The sequence below is a fragment of the Kogia breviceps genome, chromosome 4 (assembly GCF_026419965.1).
Source record: "Kogia breviceps isolate mKogBre1 chromosome 4, mKogBre1 haplotype 1, whole genome shotgun sequence".
NCBI classification, from domain to species: domain Eukaryota; kingdom Metazoa; phylum Chordata; class Mammalia; order Artiodactyla; family Physeteridae; genus Kogia; species Kogia breviceps.
In genome coordinates this window covers 93,586,356-93,611,995 of record NC_081313.1, presented here as the reverse complement: position 1 = coordinate 93,611,995, position 25,640 = coordinate 93,586,356, and the positions used below count along the sequence as shown (strand labels likewise).

Here is a 25,640-nt window from a genome sequence, read left to right as displayed (position 1 = left end):
CAGAAAGAGAAATTAAGGAAACAATCCCATTAACCATTGCATCAGAAAGAATAAAATACCTAGGATAAACCTACCTAAGGAGGTAAAAAACCTGTACTCAGAAAACTATAAGACACTGATGAAAGAAACTGAAGAGGACACAAACAGATGCAAAAATATACCATGTACCTGGATTGGAAGAATCATTTACTGTCAAAATGACTATACCACCCAAGGTAATCTATACAGACTCAATGCAATCCCTTTTAAATTCCAAATTTTCTGCAGTTCTAGAACAAAAAGTCTTAAAATTTGTTTGGAAACACAAAAGAACCTGAATAGCCACAGCAATCTTGAGAAAGAAAAATGGAGCTAGTGGAATCGGGCTCCCTGACATCAGACTATACTACAAAGCTACAGCAATCAAGACAGTATGGTACTGGCACAAAAACAGAAATATAAAACAACAGAACAGGATAGAAAGCCCAGAAGTAAACCCACACACCTATGTTCAATTAATCTACAATAAGAAGGCAAGAATATACAATGGAGAAAAGACAGTCTCTTCAATAAGTGGTGCTGGGAACACTGGACAGCTACATATAAAAGACTGAAATTAGAACATTCTGTAACACTGTACACAAAAACAAACTCAAAATGGATTAAAGTTCTAAATGTAAGACCAAATACCATAAAACTTACAGGAAAACCTAGAACAATCCTTGACATAAATTGCAGCAATATCTTTTAGGATCCACCTCCTAGAGTAATGGAAATAAAAACAAAATAAACAAATGGGACCTAATTACACTTAAAAGCTTTTTCACAGCAAAGGAAACCATAAATAAAACCAAAAGGCAACATAAAGAATGGGAGAAAATATTTGCAAATGATGCGACTGACAAGGTCTTAATCTCCAAAATATACAAACAGCTCATACAACTCAACAAAAAAAACCCAAACAAACCAATCAAAAAATAGGCAGAAGACCTAAATAGACATTTCTCCAAAGAAGGCATACAGATGGCTAGGAGGCACATGAAAAGATGCTCAACATCATTAAGTATTAGAGAAATGCAAATCAAAACTACAATGAGTTATCACACCAGTCAGAATGGGCATCATCAGAAAATCTACAAACAACAAATGCTGGAGACACTGTGGAGGAAAGGGAACCCTCCTACACTGTTGGTGAGAATGTGAATTGGTGCAGCCCTGTGGAGAACAGTATGGAGGTTCCTTAAAAAGCTAAAAATAGAGCTATCATAAGATCCAGCAATCCCACTCCTAGGCATATATCTGGAGAAAACCACGGTTCAAAAGGATACATGCGCACTTCCCTGGTGGCGCAGTGGTTGAGAGTCCGCCTGCCAATGCAGGGGACGTGGGTTCATGCCCTGGTCCGGGAAGATCCCACATGCTAAGGAGCGGCTGGGCCCCGGAGCCATGGCCGCTGAGCCTGCGTGTCCAGAGCCTGGCTCTGCAACAGGAGAGGCCACAACAGTGAGGCCCAAGTACCGCCAAAAAAAAAAAAAGGATACATGCACCCCAGTGTTCATTTCAGCACTCTTTACAATAGCCAAGACATGGAAGCAACCTAAATGTCCATCTACAGATGAATGGATAAAGATGATGTGGTACAGATAAACAATGGAATATTATTCAGCCATAAGAAAGAATGAAATAATGCCATTTGCAGCAACATGGATGGACCTAGATATTCTCATACTAAGTGAAGTAAGCCAAAGACAAATACCATATGATATCACAAACGTGGAATCTAAAAAAATGATACAAATTAATTTATGTACAAAACAGAAACAGACTCACAGACTTAAAAAACAAACTTATGGTTACCAAAGGGGAAAGATGTGGGAAGGGATAAATTAAGGGTATGGGATTAACATATACACACCACTATGTATAAAACAGATAAAGAACAAGGACCTACTGTATAGCACAGGGAACTCTACTCATTATCCTGTAATAACCTATGTGGGAAATTTTTCTGAAAAGGAATAGATATATGTGTATGTATAACTAAACCACTCTGCTGAACACCTGAAACTAACACAACATTGTAAATCAACTATATACTCCAACATAAAATAAAATAAAAATTTAAACCAAAGAAAGAAAAAACATTAATATTCCCCTTGGAGATACAAGGGTGGTAACTTACTCTTTTTGTCAGTTGAGTGTCCATCATGAAGTTGTGCACATGCTTTTCTGCTTTGGTAAGTTCCAGCTTCCTTGCAACCACAGCTACCACCAGGGCTGTGCAACCAGCACCCTGAAAACCAGGAGAGAAAAGAACCCCGAAGAGTTATTATTTTTGGTCTCAAGTACATTAAACAATGTTTTGTACTAAGTACATTACTACAGTTTTTAATCTTCAGATAGTTATCAGTGTCTTCCATCAATATGACAGAAACCACATGGCCAATAAGAACAAGTAACATGCCTTTAGACTGATGGTAAAAAACTTAAAATAGGTGAACGAAGAACAAATGTGTTTGTATCAAACACATTTTAATCATAAGAAATAAATGGTAAAACAGCAACTTGCTGAATTTTCAGGGACTTAAAAATAGAGCAAATCAGTTATACCTGGATATACAAATTAGTGAATTAGCATAAATGCACAGAGAGGAAATAATTATTCTCTAAAAATAATATTCTATAATCTTCTGTGAAGATAAGACCAGCAGGTCTTCAGGACAATCAACTGTGAGAAGCCAGGAATGGAAACTGATGCATTATGTGCACAACTTCAAACGTGTCCACATGCAGAAAAGAAAGGATCACAGTGATCTGAACCTGGACAACAGACATATGTGAAGTGCTGAAGGTCAGGGATAACAGCCGTACTATTCCAGAGGTTTACCAGCATGAAGAAAGGAATAGGCTACCTTTATTTTGAAAAACTCAACAGTGGTCCTTGTTTGAATTATAGGCTATTGTGCTGATCTCTTAGGAAGAGTCGTGTGACACTGTATGGTGGCCCAGAGATTAAAGCCCTCCTGCTCCATGATCAAGGTGCATGCATTCCAAGTTGTGAGGTATGGGGTCTTCTTGGTTGAAAGACCAGTGACTATATGCAGGGTCAGGAGGCAAGGCTGGGGCACCTACAGGAGGGCCCAGGTGAGGGAGTCCAGAACTCCAGACAGAATCTCAACCTTGGGAGGACCACAGAGAATCAAGATTGCCTAGCCGTCTCAGTAGGCATACAACAATGAGCCACAGGGCACAGGCAGGACCCACAGAAGAGGGCCACAAACAATGAGACTTTACAATATGTGGGGATCTTTCAACAGACTGGAATCCTTTTAAACTAGTTTTAAATAGCATCCCTTTTATGTTAGCCAAGATGGTTAGGATGCTCACTGTATAGCCATCCAAGAGAGTCTCAAATTCTCACAAGGTAACCTGGTTTTCCTCATTCCCAATAGGTCTGAAAATCTTGAGTTTTAATAGAAACTCTGCCCCTTAAAAATATGGTCTACATCTTAAATATCTAAGTTTGAGGGAATGGTTATTACTTATAGCATTTCCCTAATATTATGAATATATTAAATTTTTATATCTATAATATTTAAAGACAATATGATATTTAAACAAGCAAGTCAGAAACTTGTATACATAATTTGCTAATTTTATTTTTTAAAAGGATTTATATTTGTGAAGCAAAGAAATAAGCCCAGCTGTGAAAAGAGCATCTCTCTCAGTGGTTGGAATATCAGTAAGTTATTTAGTTCTTTGTGCTTTCCTGAAGAGTCCCGTTTTCTACAATGAATACATATTACTTATACAAACAAATGCTTACACATTTCAAAAATGACAACAGTTTGTAGTTTAAGAAAACATCTAACCTAACCTTTACATATCTTTATTAACCTTAAAAAAACTAAACCTAGGAAAATGATCTTTCTTCATGATTCAAACTTACTTTTGTTTTATTAAATAATTAATTATAACCATCTCCATTTGAATTGATAAATGTAATTTAGCCATTCAGTTACTAACCAAAGAAGGAATGTTTGGTCTCACTGAATGAGTTGTTGCAACAAATCTGGCAGGAGGGACAAGACTGAGGAGAAAGGGAGAAAATAAATACATTTGCCCTGTCTTGCTACAACCGGATAATTACAATCATAGAAACCTGGTCTTATTAGTAAGTTGATACTGTTTAAATACAATATTTCCAGAGAGTTTAAATATCACCTTCCACCTAGCTCTATGGAGAAATCAGTATCCTCAGAAATGAAGTGGTACTGATGATAGGGTCAGAGAAAGAAGCCAGAAGGTATTAGACCTACCTGGTTTAACCTTCAGATTTTGGAGATGAGGCAATTAAGGCAGAGTAAGTGATTATTCAATTATGAACTCAGAGTAGCATTGGTATATTTCCCACCCTTTACCTCATCTCATAATCCTTTTCTGTATATGTAAGATCACATATATTCTTATTTGTGGTCACTTCCATATTCATGACACAAAATGAAGCACTGTATTTCAAAGCAAAACAAATACTCTTAGAGTATGAATGTTTAAAAATTGAGGAATATGGTTAGTTACCAAAATAAGGCAAAACATTATTCTTACTTTATAACTGGTGCAACTTTTTTTGTGTGTGTGTGGTATGTGGGCCTCTCGCTGCTGTGGCCTCTCCCGTTGCGGAGCACAGGCTCCGGACGCGCAGGCTCAGCAGCCATGGCTCATGGACCCAACTGCTCTGCGGCATGTGGGATGTTCCTGGACCAGGGCACGAACCCGTGTCCCCTGCATCGGCAGGCGGATTCTCAACCACTGCGCCACCAGGGAAGCCCACTGGTGCAACTTTTAAATCAGTGTTTTTTAAACTTAAATGTGACTAGAATCTTTTAAAGCTCTCCACGTGATTCCAACACAAAGTCACTGCTTTAAGTGAAGGACGATATGGAAAGAAAATGGCAAACTCCATTACTTAGTTTCTATTTTAAACATGAGGTAAAGGTTCTTACCAGAGTCATTTCACTTATGAAGCCATTCAGGAAATGATAAACAAGGAGCATAAAGGAAGAGGACAGAGAGGACAAGGTCAGAAATGTATGGGCTGTGTGATAGCTATCTTGATCTTTGGGGCTGTGTGTAGACAATGAAAGCAAGTGATTTTTATGGCTGGATACCAATGAAGGAAAAGAATGCCTTTTGGAAGCATCTACACCTATTATCTTGACTTTCAAACACCTGCCACAAAATCTAAATAAGTTACAGTATACTGATGAGAGGCTAGCCTGAATTGGTGGAAGGAATCAGTGGCCCCTCAGGCTAGCCTTCTGTACCTACCCACAGTGTGATGGCATTTGTTGGACAGGAACGGGATCACCTGTTGCATCTAGGCTCCCAGGCATTCCTCAATCAGTGAACCAAGGGAAAGTCAAGAGCTTTTTAATAAGCAGCAGATACAAAAATCTGAGGGGCTTCTACCACTGGAGAGATAGCTGTAAGTGGCAGTTGGCACTATAAGCTGAATATTGTTCTCCTCTGGCAGGAGGCCACTGCTGCAATTCTTCTGGAAAGAAATCAAAATCCCAACAGGAGTGGAAAATCACTGGTATCAAGAGCCTTTGGAAGTTGATTTTTATTTGTGCTTATTCTTGAGTGATATTTTTTTCCCACTGCCAGCCCATTTCTTGCTGAATGTTCTCTAGCTCACCAAAGTCTTGTATATTAAATGATTACCTTTGTTGTAAACTAGAGAAGCAAGTGAATCTGACAATTAAGTAATTAGTGAAACCATTGCCTATATCCCTCACTCCATTATCCTAACTGTACCCTTTAAATTGTACCCCAAGAGCCACTTAGAAACCTCTTTTTCTTCAAAGTCCATTACTCCTTATATGTAAGTCTTATACCTCCCCAGGTTCTTAATAAATCATAAGAGGTTTTGATATGTATAGAATCGGGTTTCAAAAAAGTAACTTAAAAAAAAAACTGTTAGAGTTATGCAAAATGAAGTTGGCTTACCCCTGAAAGGTGCAAGGTAAGTTCCTGCCAACACATGAATTGTTATAGTAATTTAAGTAATGGTGTGATGTTATTGTCCACTCAGTGTCTATTTCCTGGACTGTTCTGTTTCATAAAGTTAATAGAATGAAAGTAAATATGCTTGTACAACATTTTCTCCAAATCTTGTCATGATCACAATGGATATAGAAACAGTTGGGACTAACATATGTTATTCTCTGAAATTAAGATCCCTGCATGCCTTTAACAAGATGAGTCATAGTCCTTTCACCAGTCAGAAAATGTATCCTGGTTACTTTTCTCTCATTTCATTTATGTTATTAAGAAAAAGCTAAGCAAATAACTAACTTGCCACTTTAAGATGCTCAGAGAACTAAAAACTAAATTAAAACAAAACAAAACAAAACATGGTGTTTATGACGCCAATACATTAAAGTCAAAGGTTTAGGTTTCTCTTGGCTGGTTTATCATCTTTCCTTCTAACAAATTAGATGTTGCAGAGAGAGAGGAGTGGGGGAGAGAGGCCTTGTCCTTAGAAAAGATAAGTATTAATGCTCGTTGTGCCAGATCACAGTGAACAGACAAATGACAATCAGAACGCATAAGCTGTAGTTGAATCCCAACACCTGGAGAGTCTTAGATGCTGCCAAATTAAAATGCAGTGCCTGCATAGCAAACAAAACTGTAAAAAAAAAAAAGACAACCTACAGAATGGGAGAAAATATTTGTAAACAATGTGACCGACAAGTGCTTAATCTCCAAAGTATACGAACAGCTCATACAACTCAATATCAAAAAACCAGGGACTTCCCTGGTGGCACAGTGCTTCAGAATCCACCTGCAGGGGACACAGGTTCAAGCCCTCGTACAGGAAGATCCCACTGGCCGTGAGCAGCTAAGCCTGTGCGCCACAACTACTGAGCCCACGTGCCTAGAGCCCATGCTCCGCAACAAGAGAACCCACCACAATGAGAAGCCTGCGCACTGCAACAAAGACCCAACACAGCCAAAAAAAAAAAAAAAAAAAAAAAAACCCAACCAAATGAATGACTCAATTGAAAAATGGGCAGAACACCTAAATAGACATTTCTCCAAAGAAAACATACAGATGACCAAGAGTCACATGAAAAGATGCTTAACATCACTAATTATTAGAGAAATGCAAATTAAAACCACAATGAGGTATCAACTCACACCAGTCAGAATGGCCCCAAAGTCTACAAATGACAAATGATGGAGAGGGTGTGAAGAAAAAGGAACCCTCCTACACTGTTGGTGGTAATGTAAATTGGTACAACCACTACAGGGAAGAGTATGGAGGTTCTTCAAAAAACTAGAGTTACCATATGATCCAGAAATCCCATTCCTGGGCATATATCCAGACAGAACTACATTCCAAAAGATACATGCACCCATATGTTCACAGCAGCACTATTCGCAATAGCTAAGACACGGAAACAATCTAAATGTCCATCGACAGAGGAATGGATAAAGAAGATGTGGTATATATATACAATGGAATACTACTCAGCCATAAAAAAGAATGAAATAATGCCATTTGCAGCAACATGTATGCAACTAGAGATTATCATACTAAGTGAAGTCTGACAGAGAAACAGAAATACCATATGATATCACTTATATGTAGAATCTAAAATATGGCACAAATGAACCTATCTACAAAACAAAAACAGACTCACAGACATAGACATCAGACTTGTGGTTGCCAAGGAGGAGGGAGAGGGATGGACTGGGAGTTTGAGTTTAGTAGATATAAACTGTTACATTTAGAATGGATAAACAACCAGGTCCCTACTGTATAGTACAGGGAACTAGATTCAATAACCTGTGATAAACCATAATGAAAAATAATATGAAAAAGAGTGTATATAGGTGTATAACGGAGTGACTTTGTTGTGCAGCAGAAATTAGCACAATGTTGTAAATCAACTCTACTTCAATAAAAAAATAAAGATGTAGTGCTTTTCTCTGTTGTATTCTTCTCTAATATAGCACATACATTGAAAGCCATGTCAGTCCCTAGAATGTAAAAGAAGTTCAAGCAGCTCGTTTTCCCCAAGATCATTAATCACACAGTGTTTGAAAAATTCAGAGAAGTGACATATTTTTACTTTAGATCACTGGTGATGCTGATCCTACTAACACTTCTAAGAATGATTTTGAAACACCACTTTGAGATCAAGTTTTAATAACTTAATACACAAGCCTGTGGAGAGGAAAATTCCTTTAATATCACACTGGGGAAAGGTTTTCATTCCTTCCTTAGTTAAAAAGGCATCTGCCAAAGATTCAACATAATAATAATAAAATTTAAAATTTGGGGGGAAATTCCAGAATACTCACCATCACAGAGAAGGGCTCTGCCCCAAATTGCTGAAGTTCAAAGTGTTCCAGTGTTAAATTAATTATCCTCCTGGGTCTTACAATAGCTCCTAAAAGGTCAAACTTTAGTTCGATAGCTGATTGATTGCCTATCACTAATGAAAATTTCTTAACATATTTTGAGAAAATCATGCTTTCTACTGAAAATGCACCTAAGTTAATAAAATAGCTGAAGGATTAACTTGCATTTTAAAATATTAACTTGTTCTTCAAAGGGAAGGTAAAATGATTACTTGAAAACATTACCCATGTTTTTGTCCCTGGGGTTGACTGATTAAATATCCTAGAACAATAAATACATTTTTTAGTGTAGTTGCCTGACAATTATTCTTTCATAAAGATACATAAAACAAGCATTTCTGGCAAGTAAGAAAGAGTCTATAAAACATTCAGCTTCAGTATAATATCCCATTGGAGTTTTACAAGATCTCTTTAGGTTATGAAAATAAACAACATTCAAGATAACTTTGAAGATAAATTCCCTCTGAGTATCTTCAAATACAGTTGGCCCTTGAACAAGGAGGGGGATAGGGATGCCCACCCTCCTTGTTGTTGAAAATTCGAGTATAACTTATAGTGGGCCCTCCATAGCTATGAATTCAATCAACCATGGATTGTGTAGTACTACAGTATTTACTACTGAGAAATATCTGCAGTAAGTGGATCCAGGCAGTTCAAACTGGTGTGGCTCAAGGGTCAACTATATTGTTGATAGGAGGGCAGATGTCAGTTAAAATGTTCTCATCCTAAGGAAGAGGGGAGAAGGTGTGTGTGGGTTTTTGAGTTCAGTGATAAAACCTGGGCTTAGGAACCCCAAGTCTCCTTTCGAGTCATTTGCTTGTTCAGCTCCTTCTTGTGTGCTTTGGTGGCTGGAAAGAAGGAAGTGGTACATAAAACGGGTCATCAACAATGAGTCATCCTGGGGTTTAAATCTCCTTATTAGCAATGGTGCCAATGTGAGTGCACGTATTTCAGAGACAGGAAGGGCAGCTCTGCCAATTCAAAGTGCTGATAGTTTAGAAAATGTAGATGGAATTGTAGAGACAATGAGTCGAATACTAGAAGGTCACAACAACTTTCAGCTATACTTGCCTGTACCTGGAAAAAAGCAGCTGTCTTATTTCTTAAGAAATTTTCTTGGGGAGAAGTGAAGGTCTGCTTGGGGCAATGGTGGGGAATTTAGCTTTAGGACTGAAAAGGCCCATGATCCCCTCCAGCTGCTCTGCACAAAACAGAAACTATGGTAAGAATTTAAAGATACGCTCTCTTCAATGAGCCTTTATTTGATGAGATTCAACGAACATGCCAGAAAGTACCAAAAAACAAAAAGTAAGGTAAAAACCTCTTCAAAGTTATTATTTGATATTAAACACCTCATATCAAATTGTACAAGACATATAAAAGATCCTGGGATTTTTTTTTTCCTTATTCACACATGCAACACCAAGGAATGGCTCTAGTCTGGTTTTTCAGGACTCCTACTTCTACTGGCAGGGTAAAAGTAATCCTTAAATGCAAAGACAGGAAGTAGCAGGAATATAGTCATACTTTAGGTTTAGCCTTCTTTAATACCAGTCATTCTCTTACTATAAGCTCTGGCTAACTTATGGCTCTGTTTTGGAATATCTTCTGATTGAATTAACACGGCAGTGTTACTACCCTTCAGGGTGAAAACTACTGAACTCTGACAATTGAATGAGATGCCATGTGACCTTAAATCAAGACTCTTTGATACCTGCTAAATTTGATGATGGCAATTATGAAGTGTTCTTATCCTAATGTGGTGTAAAAAAGTGATTACTTTTCTTTTTTTGCTCCCTGAATAAAATTTTAAAAATTAACTGGTGTGATTTTTAAATTGTTACAAAGTGGAAAACCTTTATGCATTGCTTTTGTTTATACAGAATTACTGATGGGATGGAAGAAGCTTAAATTGCTCAGATCTGAAGTCACCTCACTTTTCTTGAGGAATACATAGAGGACTTGTTGAAATCTAAGGTTTACAGGTCACTATCAGTAGAGGACCACTTATCAGATAATAACCAGTATCCCTAGGACTGTGCAGATATTGCTCCATATTTAAAAATAATTTATGCCAAAAAATGCAGTCATCCATACTCTAAGTAGTTAAAGGGCCAACAGGACATGCCATAATTTTACGAAAGCAGAGAAGCAAAAATTAAAAATGAATGACTTTCATTTTAATATAAGACAAGAGATACCCTTACCAATGAGGCTGTATTCTACTGTTGAAACAAACATATATACCCATAGGTAAGGAAAAATGATAGCATTCAGCTTGTGTTATATCTTTATGTACAGATATAAAATGGTAGATAGGGTAACTTTTTAAATGTTAAGCAAATCGATTACTTTATTATAAAGTTGGAGATACTGAGAAACTAGCTGGTACTGACAAAAAGCTAAGACACCACGATGTAACACTGTTATTTGCCTGCCTTCAAGCAAAAGGATAAAGCCATTTAAACTTCATCCCAGCGTTTATCATGACATCCAAAACAATAAATCCTCAGCACCTCCTCAAAAAGTAGAAGGATAGGGGATCAGAATCAAGATGGTGGAGTAGAAGGACATGGAACTCACCTCTTCCCACAAATACATCAAGAATACATGTACAAGTGGAACATTTCTCACAGAACACCTACTGAACACTAGCAGAAGACCTCAAACATCTGAAAGGACAAGAAAGATCTCCAAGTAATGGGGTAGGATGAAAGGGACTGTGCAATTTAGGAAGCAGAGCTGAAATCTTTGCCCATGACTGTGCAAACCACAGATTCACACCTCCGCAGCTGGCTTTGTAAATGCAGTGCCTGTGGAACATCTGAACGGACAACTGGTGCTCCCACGGCTGGGACGGGTCTGGCCTTAGCAGCTGTGGGCTTTGTGGGCACGTACACATGGGGGCTGGGCTGGGCCAGGGTCTGAGATGCCTCCATAACTCCCACAGCAGGTCCAGATGCGTGATGACTGCAGTCCTGGGACCTGACTTTAGCGGACCTATGCTGGTGGCTTTGTGAAAAACAAAGACTGAGAAGCACCAGGGCTGATAGTCAGCATACCCATGGTTACAGAGGGGCCAAGGGCAGTGCTAACAAGAGTGTGCTTTGTGAGCCTGCACAATGGATGAAAGGTGACACAGCAGAGTATACTCACAGGTGAACAGGCCCAGTGGAGGAATACTCATTGGTTTCTCTCCCCGTGGGAGCACCTCCAATCCCGCCTACCTCACACTGCATATCAGAAATCTCAGCTCAGAAACGGAGCTGGGGGCTTTTACTCCAGCAACTAGGGAGCAGACCCTGCCCTGGACAGGTCAGTGACAGCCACAGAGCAAAGAGGAGGCCCTGCTCAATATCCAGTGCAGGCTCTGGTCAGCACAACATCAGTCACACCTCCTATCAAGGTGATAATGGCCAGAATACACTGAGGAAAGAGGTGGCAGGCATCCATACTAAAAACAGCCTTCACACCAAAAAATATTAATGAGTTTACATGCAGGCTACACAGGGACGTTCTCACATAAAAATAGTCCTCCAAGACCACAGTAGATAACTGTTCTTCCTAAACTCATAGAGCAACAGAAATATAAGTAAAATGAAAGCCGAGAAACCACTCCCAATTAAAAGGTCGAGATAATTCCCCTGATAGAACAAACAAAGAGATCTCTTCAGTCTAATAGTCATCAAGTTCAAAAAGAAGATAATGAAAAATTTGAAGGAATTAAGAAAGGCTATTGACAGAAATGCAGATTACTGTAAAAAGGAACTAGAAAACTATAAGAAGGAGCCAAGAAAAATTAAAGAATTCATTTGAAGAAACAAAAGCTGAACTAAAGGCTATGAATAGCAGAATGAATAATGTGGAAGAACAAATTAGTGATCTAGAAGACAGAATAATGGAAATCACCCAATCAGGACAGCAGACAGAAACCCAAATGAAAACAGAAAGAAAGCAGTATAGGAGACCTATGGGATAACATAAAGCATGCCAATCTACACATAATAGAGATTCCAGAAAGAGAATAGAGAATTGAAAATGTATTTGAAGAAATTATGGCTGAAAACTTCCCAAAACTAAAGAAGGAAAACATATCCAAATACAGGAAGCACAGAGGGTCCTGAACAAGATAAACCCAAACAGACCTTAACCAAGACATATTATAATAAAAATGGCAAAAGTTAAAGTGGATTCTAAAGGCAGCAAGAGAAAAACAAAGAACTAATTGCAAGGCAACCCCCATAAGGCTATTAGTGGATTTCTCTACATAAATGATGCGGGCCAGAAGGGAGTAACAAGATATATTCAAAGTCCTAAAAGGGAAAAATTTGTAACCTAGGATACTCTACCCAGTAAGATTATCATTTAGAATAGAGGGAGAAATAAAGAAATTTTTAGACAAGTAAAAACTAAAAGAATACAGCAATACTAAAACTACCCTAAAGAAAATATGGCAAGGTCTTCTCTAAATAGAAAAGTAGCAAGAATCTGTAGAAAAGCGAAAATCACAATTGGAAAGTAAATCACTTAAATAAGACAGTACACAGATTAAAAAAATTTAAAAAAATTCTGTGAAATCAATAACCACAATGAACAGAAAAAGGATGAAAATGATGATGCAAAATAGGACATCAAAATCATAAAATGTGGGGGAAGAGAATAAGAAAATGTAGATTTTTTTTCTACAATGTGTTTGAGCCTATATGACTACCAGTATAAAGCAAGTAGATATAGGAAGGGGTTATAATACTTAACAAACACAGCAACCACAAATCAAAAACATACAACAGATTCACAAAAACCAAAAAGAAGAGAACATAAGCATAATACAAAAGAAAATCATCAAACTACAAAAGGAAAAAAAGAAAAAGACAAAGAAGAAATATAAAATCAGTGGAAAAACAAGGTTAAATGGCAATAAATACGTATCTATCAATAATTACCTTAAATGTCAATGGACTGAATGCTCCAATCAAAAGACACAGAGTGGCAGACTGGATTAAAAAAAACAAGATCCTACAATATGCTGCCTACAAGAGACACACTTTAAGGCAAAGCACAGATAAATTAAAAGTGAGGGGATGGAAAAAGATATTTCATGCAAATGGAAAGGACAAGACAGTGGGGGGGTCACAATGCTTGTATCAGACAAAATAGACTTTAAAACAAAGGCTATAAAGAAAGATAAAGAAGGACACTATATAATGATAAAAGGATCAATACAAGAAGAGAATATTACATTTGTCAATATATATACACCCAATATATGTACACCCAATACATAAAACAAATATTAACAGACATAAAGGGAGAAATTGACAGGAATACAATAATAGTGGGAGACTTTAACACCCCACTCACATCAAAAGATAGATCTTCAAGAGAGAAAATCAATAAGGCAACAGAGATCTTAAATGATACAACATAACAGTTACACTTAATTAGGACACTACATCCAAAAAAAGCAGAATACACATTCTTTACAAGTGCACGTGGAACATTCCTAGGATTGACCACATACTTGGGCACAAAACAAGCCTCAACAAATTGAAGAGTATAGAAATGATTTCAAGCATCTTTTCTGACCACAGTGGCATGAAACTAGAAATGAACCACAGAAAAGAAACGAGAAAAAAACAATTACATGGAGACTAAACAACATGCTACTATAAAACCAATGGGTCAATAATGAAATCAAAGAAGAAATTAAAAAATACCTTGAGGCAAATGACAATGAAAACACAACCATACAAAATCTATGGCATGCAGCAAAGGCAATTCTTAGAGGGAAGTTCATAGTAATACAGGCCTTCCTTAAGAAACAAGAAAAATCTCAAACAATCTAACCCATCTAAAAGAATTTCAAAAAGAATAATAAACAAAACCTAAAGTCAGCAGAAGGAAGGAGATAATAAAGATCAGTGAGGAAGTAAATAAAATAGATATCAAAAAACAATAGAAAAATTAATAAAACCAAGAGCTTGTTCTTTGAAAGGATAAGCAAAATTTACAAACCTCTGGCTAGGCTCACCATGAAGAAAGAGATGACCCAAATAAATAAATAAAATAAGAAATCAAAGAGGAGAAATCACAACAGATACAGTAGAAATACAAAATAAATAAGAGAATACTATGAACAATTATATGCCAAAAAATTTGACAACCTCAAAAAAAATGAACAACTTTCTAGAAACATACAGCCCACCAAAACTGAATCAAGAAGAAATAGATAACTTGAACAGACCAATCGCTAGAAATGAAATCGAATCAGTAATAAAAAAACTCCCTACAAACAAAAGTCCAGGACCAGATGGCTTCACTGGGAAATTCTACCAAACATACAAAGAAAAACTTATACTGATTCCTCTCAAACTCTTCCAAAAGATTGAAGATGAAGGAATACTCCCAAAGACATTCTATGAAGCCACGATCACCCTGATGCCAAAACCAGACAAAGACACTAACAACAAAGAAAATTACAGGCCAATATCTTTGATGAATATAGATGCAAAAATTCTGAACAGGGCTTCCCGGGTGGCACAGAGGTTGAGAGTCCGCCTGCTGATGCAGGGGACACGGGTTCATGCCCCGGACTGGGAAGATCCCACATGCCGCGGAGCGGCTAGGCCTGTGAGCCATGGCCGCTGAGCCTGTGTGTCCAGAGCCTGTGCTCCGCAATGGGAGAGGCCACAACAGTGAGAGGCCCGTGTACCACAAAGAAAAAAAAGAAAAAAAATTCTGAACAAAATATTAGCAAAGTGAATCCAACAGCACATAAGAAATGTCATACACCACGACCAAGTGGGATTCATCCCAGGTTCACAAGGATGGTTCAACACACATAAATCAATCAATGTGATAAACCACACCAACAAAAGAAAAGACAAAAACCACATGATCATCTCAACAAATGCAGAAAAACATTTGATAAAATTCAACATCTATTCATGATAAAAACCGTTATGAAAGTGGATATAGAGGGAACATATTTCAACATAAAAGCTATTTATGACAAACCCACAGCCAGTATAATACACAATGGTGAAAAGCTGAAAGCCTTCCTGCTAAAATCTGGAACAAGACAAGGATGCCCACTCTCACCACTTCTCTTCCACACTGTAGGGGAAGTCCTAGCCATAGCAATCAGACAAGAAAAAGAAATAAAAGTTATTCAGTTTCGTAGGGAAGAGGTAAAATTGTCATTATGCATATGACATGATAATATATATAGAAAACCCTAAAGACTCCACACAACAACTACTGAAACTTGGGCTTCCCTGGTGGCACAGTGGTTGAGAGTCCGCCTGCCGATGCAGGGGACACGGGTTCATGCCCTGGTCCGGGAAGATCCCACATGCCGTGGAGCGGCTGGGCCCGTGAGCCATGGCCACTGAGCCTGCGCGTTCGGAGCCTGTGCTCCGCAATAGGAGAGGCCATAACAGTGAGAGGCCCACGTACCATAAAGAAACAAACAAAAAAACTACTAGAACTGATAAATTAATTCAGCAAGGTAGCAGGATACAAGATTAACATACAGAAATTGGTAGCATTTCTTTACACTAATAATGAAATATAAGAAAGGGAATGCAAACTAACAATCCCTTTTAAAATTGCACCAAAAAAAATACTTAGGAATAAATCTCACCAAGGACATGAAAGACTTGTATGCTGAGATCTACACAGCATTAATACAGGAAATTAAAGATGATTCAAAGAAATGGAAAGCTATCCCATGCTCTTGGATTGAAAGAATTAATACTGTTTAAATGAGCATACTACCCAAAGCAATCTACAGATTCAATGTGATCCCTATTAAATTACCCATGACATTTTTCACAGAAATAGAACAAATAATTCTAAAATTTATATGGAACCATAAAAGACCCAGAATTGCCAAAGCAATCCTGAGGAAAAAGAACAAAGCTGGAGGCATAAACCTCCCAGACTTAAGACGATACTACAAGCCTATAGTAATCAAAACAGCAAGGTATTGGCACAAAAACAGACATACAGATAAATGGAACATAATAGAGAGACCAGAAATAAACCTGTACACCTATAAATGATTAATCTTCAACAAAGGAGGCAAGAATATACAATGGAGAAAAGACAGTCTCTTCAGCAAGTGGTGTTGCGAAAGTTGGAGAGCCCCATGTAAATCAGTGAAGTTAGGACCCACCCTCACATTGTACACAAAAATAAACTCATAATGGCTCAAAGACTTGAAATATAAGACAAGACACCATAAAACTCCTAGAAGAGAACATAGGCAAAACATTCTCTGACATAAATTGTACCAATGTTTTCTTGGGTCAGCCTTCCAAGGCAAAAGAAATAAAAACAACAATAAGCAAATGGACCTAATCAAACTTACAAGCCATTGCACAGCAAAGGAAACTCTAAACAAAGTGAAAAAACCTACGGAATGGGAGAAAATATTTGAAAATGATGTGACCAACAAGGGCTTAATCTCCAAAATATACAAACAGCTCATACAACTCAACAACAGAAAAACCAAACAACCCAATCAAAAAATGGGCAGAAGACCTAAATAGACATTTCTCCAAAGAAGACATACAGATGGCCAATAGGCACATGAAAAAGATGCTCAACATCACGAATTATTAGAGAAATGCAAATCAAAGCTACAATGAGGTACCACCTCACACCAGTCAGAATGGCCATTATTAAAAAGTCTACAAATAACAAATGCTACAGAGGGTGTGGAGGAAAGGGAACCCTCCTACATTGTTGGTGGGAATGTAAGTTGGTGCAGCCACTATGGAAAACAGTATGGAAGTTCCTGAGAAAACTAAAAATAGAGTTGCCATATGATCCAGCAATCCCACTTCTGGGCATATATCCACACACACACAATGGAATACTACTAAGCCATAAAGAAAAAATGAAATAATGCCATTTGCAGCAACATGGATGGACCTAGAGATTATCATACAAAGCATAGTGAGTCAGAAAGAAAAAGACAAGTACCATATGATATCACATGTGGAATCTAAGATACCACACAAATCAACATATCTACAAAACAAAAACCTACTCACACACATAGAGAACAAACTTTTGGTTGCCAAGGGGGGTGGGACCGGGGAGGGAAGAATTGGGAGTTTGGGATTAGTAGAGGCAAACTATTATATATAGGATCGGTAAACAACAATATTCTACTGTATAACATAGGGACCTATACTATATTCAATATCCTGTGACAAACCATAAAGGAAAAAGAATATGAAAAAGAATATATATTATGTATAACTGAGGCACTGTGCTGTACAGAAGAAATTAATACAACGTTGTAAAACAACTATATTTCATTAACATTTTTTTAAAAAGAGGAAGGATAGAAGAACAAGGAATAAGTAAGTAATTACAACTTTAATAGTTTTCTCTTGAAGGGTAATGAGCGACCTTGTCTATTAGGCAATCCTATGATCTTAGGTTTTCAAAATAATACCCAGGGGAAAGGAAGAGATCTTTGTCTCTTAAGCTCTAATATTAGTTAGGTCTGGTAAAAGAAAAATTTCTACTTGACTTGTTTGATCTATCACAATGGAATTCTTGTTCAGGCATTTCAGTATATAAAGTCCACTTGTTTTAGTATTTTCATAATCATCTATGTATAGCATTGTAAACACAACCTAAAACTCATTTTAAAAGCTTTGCATGATTGTCCTGCATTTACAATTTACATTTTAGGCAAGGAGAAGTTATTTTTTGATAAGACCATTTGTTTCTCTCTTAGAAATATTCTGGAAAAACTCTCTCTCCTCATGGTTTAACAATATATTTCTGCCAAGACCATGGCAGAAATGTCCTAAATCTTAATATCCTTGGCTCCCAAAAATATAACTCATGACATAAATTAAGCTATTTAAAATTCTTAATTACATTTTAATTGAGTTTTTACCAATGAAATGTGAACATCTAAGATGATCCTATGAAATAATTCAATAGCTTTATGAAGAAATAATGCAGTGCTAATTTCTTTATGTCTACATTTTTGAAATAGGAAAGCTTTGTAGGTATTAGCATTCAGATCAACTGTATTTTACTTCAAAGTGAAAAAAACACATAAAGGTATAAATTCTATCAAAATTTCCTAAACACAAGAACAAGAAAATTGAAATATAAAAGAACACAAAGAATCATAATACTTCAGAGACAATACACAAGATGATTCAGGGATGACCCTGTACTCTCCCAGGAGTATTGTGAATTGTGTTTCTTTTTCACAATTTATTAAAGGCTAGAGAAACACAGAGAGATGACTCATGAGAAATGTGACAATGTGTATTTTACCTAAACATGCATTGCAAAAGTCCCAGGGAGAACAGGCCAGAAAAAGAAAGAAAAAAAAAAAAAAGCCTGAAATTAAAAAAAAGTCATATCTAGCTTAGACAATCCCAAAGTGACAAACTGGTATTTAAACTTCCTGATATCAAAAGCAAAAAAAAAAAAAAAAAAGAAAAAAAAATTGTCTGACAAAAGAGAAACACAGTTCATCTAAAGGAAACTAACCTTTTATATAGACTGAAAAAAACTTATGTTTTAGGAAACTATATTTGTCAGCCACTCTCTGTAATAGTTTCTAGGTAACTGCAATACATAGGCTCTTCATCCCCAGGAAATTTACATGGGATATAACCAATTCCCAGAAGCTCACCCCCAGAAGACTGCTCTGTGGCCTGACTCTGTGGGAATTTATTTGGCCGATGGATAGAGACAATGCACCTCTACACAGTATTTCAATTAGGCTAGTCAAAGAGCACTCAATTTCTCTATATGCAAGTAAACAATTTTTGATTGGGTCAATTAAGAAATGTCTGTTCCTTAAGAGGGAGATGGAATGGAGCTCTTCAGCCTAAGGACAGAGGGACTGTTTTCACCATGAGCTTAGAGGACAGTAGTAAAGTCACTGTAAATTTCACTGCATATAACATTTTTGCGTCCATATAGATTAAAAGTGGCTTATAAAATATTTTCTAAAAATAAAGTAAGATCACCAGTGACACCTAAGCAAGGAAGTAGTTCAATGAACTAAATATAAAATTTGTGCCGTCAGATGAGACTTTGCAGGAGCTGTTCTTGAGACATTAGGGACAGAGAAAAAAATGAAGGAAAGATAAAAGTACTACAAGATCCAGGCAAGGTTAACCTCAAACTTGGCTCTGATCTGTGACAAATGAAGAGGTTTGCATAAACCCTGAGTCATACCTGATTCAAGAATAAAAGGGGGTATCTTGCCAAAAAGCAAAACCAAGGAAATTGTTTCTAAGAAGCATAAGGGGAAAGACTCTGCAATTCCCAGTACTGTGTTTATAAATAGCATCATTCATGTCCCTTGTGGGCTTGTTATGGGCCCTCCAAAAATACATCCATGCAAATTTTATTTCCCAAAGCATTATACTATATAATAAAATGCTATCTTTTGAGGAAAAAGGAAGTGATCCAAGAGTAAACATAAAGGACCATACCAATTATAATGAAAAAAAATCACTAAAATTCACAAAACTGTACTTTTCTTTTACAAACAATGTTAAATTATGACCCCAAATTATATTTTCCACAAATGGTCATCTTGTTACTCCTGTAACCTTAAAATTAGCCCCCAGGTTTTATTTTCACATCTAGCTATTTAGTGCTACTAAGTGGGAGAAGAATGTTCTCGCTCTATGTATGTCATGGGCACTCAGTCCTTCCAGCTAGTTCTGACTCTTGGAATAATCTTCCTAGACAGCTGCTACAAGGGTACACGCTGCCCTGGCCACCATTCAAAGGCCCTCGCATGGGGAGCCTGTTCCTCTCCTGCCAACTTGGGGGTGGACACAATGAAGGCGTTGGGCAGAGATGCCTAACTTCAGACATTCTGGGAATTTCCTGACTAAGGAGCTTCCAGTACTAGTTCACATCCTTCTGTAGGCAGGAACCAAACAAGTATCAGGATAATGCTCTTTGCTGTAATCCAACGATAAAAAGAAGATAAGGAATGGAGTGAACCTAGGTCACTAAAAGTGGTGTATCTGGCTTTGACATTTCAAAGTTCACACCACATTATAATACATTTTTAGACAATTTGCTAGCCTTTCATTTTCAGACATCTAAAACAAATGGTACACACCAGCCCTGGCCACATCGTAGTGTGTAAGGGGCAAGGAACATGTCTGAGCCTGCTAGGTGTCCCAAAAGAGTGACACATCACCACGGGCAGCAAACCTCACTCAACAGATCCCCAAGATCTGGCCTCCCATCCCCAGCCTCATGCCACTTTTCCTCTTTACTCTGTACACTCCTGGCCTGGTGGCCTTGCATCAATGTACCAAGCTCCTCCTTGCCTCACTCTCTTCAAATAAACTATTTCCTCTTCCTGGAATGCCCTTCCTTCCCCCCACTTTGCCTGGCTACCTACCCTTCCCACCTCAGTTTAAAAGTCAACTTTCCAGGAATTTATTTCTCTTAGTAGATCCCATTCTTCTCCCTCAGTCCCCCCGAATCTGATCAGAAATCTTACTTCCTCACATACTTGTCACAAATGTAGATAACAATCATTTGTTAATTATTTTAAAAAGTAGGCATTCCCCTGTAAACTCCATGAAGGCAGGACAGAGACAGTTCGCCCCTTTTCTGCTATATTCTCAGTTGCTAGGCCAGCGCCATAATCGGCACTCAACAAGTATTTGTTAAAATGATAACTATTATCTAATTATATAATTGGAAAAAAATGTAATTCTTCAACTGTTCAACACATTGCAAGATAGTTATTATGGTCCACATTTTACAGATGAGAGAAGTACATTTCAGGGAAGAGGATTTCACTCAAGTTCACATGGCTAATAGGAAATGGCAGAACTCAGACTTAAACAAAGAACTTCTGACCTTGAAGCTGAAGCTCTAAGATCAGATTTGCTCATCAAATTAGCACATAGCCCACAAAGAGCATTCTAACAGCACTCTGTCCTCAATGGAACTTCACAATGAAGAGAATTAGGATGAGAACTGTTGATGTTCCTCCGAACACAGAACTGATTTATTTATGCTGCCTTTCTGGTGTTTGGAAATTGAAGTAGCGTACTATGACTTATGCACATGGATGGAATGGTCTAAAGTACTTTCTTGAGTGTTCATCAAAGAGACAGAAAGTAAAAAGACACTTACCATAATTCCAGTGAGCAAACAGACTCCTTTCCCACAGTATGTGTTAGGTACCATGTCACCATAACCAATGGAGAGAAAAGTTATTGATATCAACCACATTGCTCCAAGGAAGTTGCTAGTAACATCCTGTTGATCATGGTACCTGAAAAACAGCAAACAAAGCCAGTCCTTCATAATTAATCTAGAGTAGGGCTGCCAAGGGCAGTTTGATTCAATACAGTGAATTTACTAAGTAGCGTCAATAAAATGCTCTATTTGGAGGTTTTCAAAGCTCTTTATTATAAATAAATTGGGGTTCTACCTAAGCAATCTGAAAGACATCAGACTTTCTCAACTTTAAAAATAATCTGAAAGAGAAACTGTAAAATATGAAAATTGCTTTTCTCACTGGTTTAAGTTGATTAACGCGCTTTTTTTTTTTTTTTTTTTTTTTTTTTTTTTTCAGTACACGGGTCTCTCACTGTTGTGGCCTCTCCCGTTGAGGAGCACAGGCTCCGGACGCGCAGGCTCACAGGCCCAGCCGCTCCGTGGCATGTGGGAATCTTCCCAGACCGGGGCACGAACCCGTGTCCCCTGCATCGGCAGGCGGACTCTCAACCACTGCGCCACCAGGGAGGCCCTGATTAACGCACATTTATCTTTGAATACTGCTTTGGCCTTGCTCACATCTCATCTTTCCTTGATGCCCACTGATGTGCCCAACTTGTGGAACAATATGCAGTGCCCCGATCTCCCTCCTCATCTTTGTACCAAAAGGAGCCACGGTGTTCCCTTTGCTACCTTTATTTCTTAATGGGCCAACTCCTAGTCATCTTTCAAAATAAGTTCAGGTGGGAGCCTCTTCTGTCTATGCTCCTCCCAGCCCATTTCTGGGGCTCCCTCAGTATCCCATATATTCCTCCATCACAGGACTACATTGTAACTGTCTACCTGGAGGTCCTGTACTAGCCATCCTCCTTGAAGATGGAAAATGTACCTTTGATTGCATAATCCATGCCCAGAACTGGAGCTTAATATAAGTTATTACCTCACCAGATACACACAGAGTTTATAGTCAAAAAGAGGGAGAGGGATGCAGTTTATCCTCATTATTCTATGAGGTGTCAAATTTTTCTAATGAGAAGAAGGATTTTTATATCAGAAACAGATATAAAATTTTGCTTGAATTATCAGTGTTAAACAGTAACCCTGGCCCATCGTGGGGCACTATTATCCACCATGAATACAACTGTGAGGCCATGAAAGTTGTTACTTTATAGAAACTTGCCCTGGATGCATGCTCTGTGTAGTCATGGGGCAGAGTAGCCCTCCTCCATGGCAGGCACACCCCAGACTCTCTCTGGTCACTAGAGACATTCCTTGCTCTTCATGCAACTTCTGTAAGGACCACCCTTTCTTCCCAGCTCTCAGATACCATTGGGGATGGCTTTCCCTTCCTTATTTCTTGCTCTCCAAAGCATGCTGATAATCCCCTAGCTTGCACTCACTCAGTCCTGCCTTTCAGCTCAACAATATGTCTGTGTAGCCAGAGTTGTATAAGCAAGCAGGCTGCCCCATGACCCAAGCCCCAGGATTGATCCCATATACAACCTACATTGGGCCAGTGCATTCTCTCTCTCTCTTTTTTAAATTTTCCTGTTCTTCATATCATTCCAAGGCTTCTGCATCTATAGCCCAAAGTGCAGGAAGTTTATAGAGTATAAGCTTTCCTCTGCAGTATCATACCTCTGAAGGGGAGACCGTGGATCTTGCCTCTGTCTTTGGGTACAGAAAAGTCTATGCTTAACACTTTGGTACCTTTGTGTTTTAACAAAGAAGAGAGAACTAAGAAATAGTATTTTTTGCTACTGTGGTCTAGGGAAAGAGAAACCTCTGCCTGGAGTGAGTGGAACCCCAGAGTAAGGAAGAGTGACGGCATCACCATATCTTCAAAAAGAAAATGGAAGGGCATGCACACAGGCAGCCAGCCCTGCTGAGGGGCATCCTGTGATTCTCTGGTGGTGGGAGGGCAGCAACCTCCACCATTCTACCCCAGGGAACTGCCACCATGACTTAGATGCAGAGTCCCCTCTTCCCAGGATGACTGGGTAGAGAGGCTGTCATTGCCAAAAGGAAGGTCAAGATGTACTCATATTACTCAGCCATAAAAATGAATGAAATAATGCCATTTGCAGCAACATGGATGGATCTAGAGATTCTCATACTAAGTGAAGTAAGTCAGACAGAGGAAGACAAATATCATATGATATCACTTATATGTGGAATCTAAGAAAATGATACAAATGAACTTATTTACAAAAAAAACAGACAGACATTGAAAAAAAATTATGGTTAACAAAGGGGAGGGGTAAATTAAGAGTTTGGGATTAACAGATATACACTAACATACATAAACTAAATAAACAGCAAGGACCTATTGTATAGTACAGGGAACTATATTCAATATCTTGTAATAACTTATAATGGAAAAGAATCTGAAAAAGAATCTATATATGTATATATATATCTGAAAAGAATATATAGCTATCTGAATCACTTTGCTGTACACCTGAAACTAACACAACATTGTTAATGAACTATAATTTAAAAAGAAGATCAATTCCTAGCTTTTAAGGAAGCCAGATGAGTGTATTTCCTCTGAGAAACTCTGTTAAATAACATGCACATAGGATTAGGGTGATGCGATCCATGCTGTAGTTCAGCCACAACATGAGCTACCAGGCTCTGTGGACTGCTCGGGGAGCCTGCTATGCCTGTGTGATGAGCCTTCCATGGGGCCATGTGGTTTTTATTTCAAACAAGACCCTTAGAAGTAAGCTTTGGATTAATAACCCACTCACGATATTGGGGCTTTCTATGAATAGTCCTCATCAAGCAGTTGCCTGAAACAAGGGATACATTACCCTGGTGTGGGTGTGGGCTACATGAGAGAGGGGAGGCAAAAGCTTCATGGCCTATTCAATTTTTAACTGTGAGACGAAGTTTCTTCTTAACAAATCATGATTTACACAAAGATTTGATACATACAAGAGCCAATGACCCTAATTCCCTGGTGCATATGAAATATTTGTTGAGCCCTCACTATGTGTTCAACACTTGACTTGCATTTTCTCATTTTACATTGATGTTTTAAGACATGGACAACCTTTCTGGCTGAAAAAGCTATACTCTTCACCCTTTCTATATCAACAAAGTGTCCTCAATCACTACCCACTTAGAAAATGTGACCACATCTGAGTGATAACCTCAAGTTATTGCTACATCGCTAGTTACCAGAACACATCTCTAGGCACATGGTGTTCCTTTGGTAGAGCAACTACAAAGAGGAGCTTGAGATCTCATACTGTAAACAAAGGTCTTTAAAGGGACACCTTCACTGCTGGTGCCCACAGGTCAATCTTCTCAACTTTTGGCAAGGCTGTGAAAGTCTTTATCATCTGTTCTTCCTGAAGCACTTTGATTTGGTTTTCAAAGTTTAGAGCAGTAAATGACTTTGAAAGTTACAATAAAAAGCATTCACTGACTCTAGTTACCTACATTTACAAATACACAAGTTTTAAATACAATTTAAATACAAATTGCTCCCATCATTAAACTCTTCACCATTCTCAAGTATTATGCCATTATATCATTCAATTATTATTTATCATATGCTATGCACGTTATATTGGGTCAGATACTGTAAAGCTGTATTGAAGGGCCTAATTAGAAACAAATATCTTTCTAGGAGTTGGTATTTAAAGGCTTGGGGTTCAATGGTAAATTATCTTTTTTGCTTAATAAATAATTAACCTACCTGAAAAAATGGCTCAGAATGGAAAAATAACATTTCATACTAATGTTTTTGTTACATTCAGGCATACTTAGTCATGACTAGTCAAGAAGAGGCAGGTAATTAGGGACCACATTAGCTACTATTAGAACAATAAAGGTTTCTTTCTTGGCAACTCAGAAATAAATATTAGACTTAACAGGATGACGTTTTCACTTAGAACACTTCCAGGTTTTGAATTTATGCCAGAGCCACACCACTGTGAACGATTAATATATACAATTTA

The 25,640-nt window shown here is 37.9% G+C and overlaps 1 protein-coding gene across 3 annotated transcripts in view; it reads right to left on the bottom strand.

Annotated features, from left to right (window-relative positions):
- KCNN2 (potassium calcium-activated channel subfamily N member 2) overlaps positions 1-25,640 on the bottom strand; it is a 445,540-nt gene that overhangs the window by 21,833 nt on the left and 398,067 nt on the right. For all 3 annotated transcript variants that reach the window (XM_059061877.2, XM_067031464.1, XM_067031465.1), the window contains 2 exons: positions 21,583-21,724; positions 2,162-2,272 (listed from right to left, as the gene is read on the bottom strand). In XM_059061877.2, coding sequence (XP_058917860.2) covers positions 2,162-2,272; positions 21,583-21,724 — 253 coding nt within the window. The remainder of the gene's footprint in view (positions 1-2,161; positions 2,273-21,582; positions 21,725-25,640) is intronic.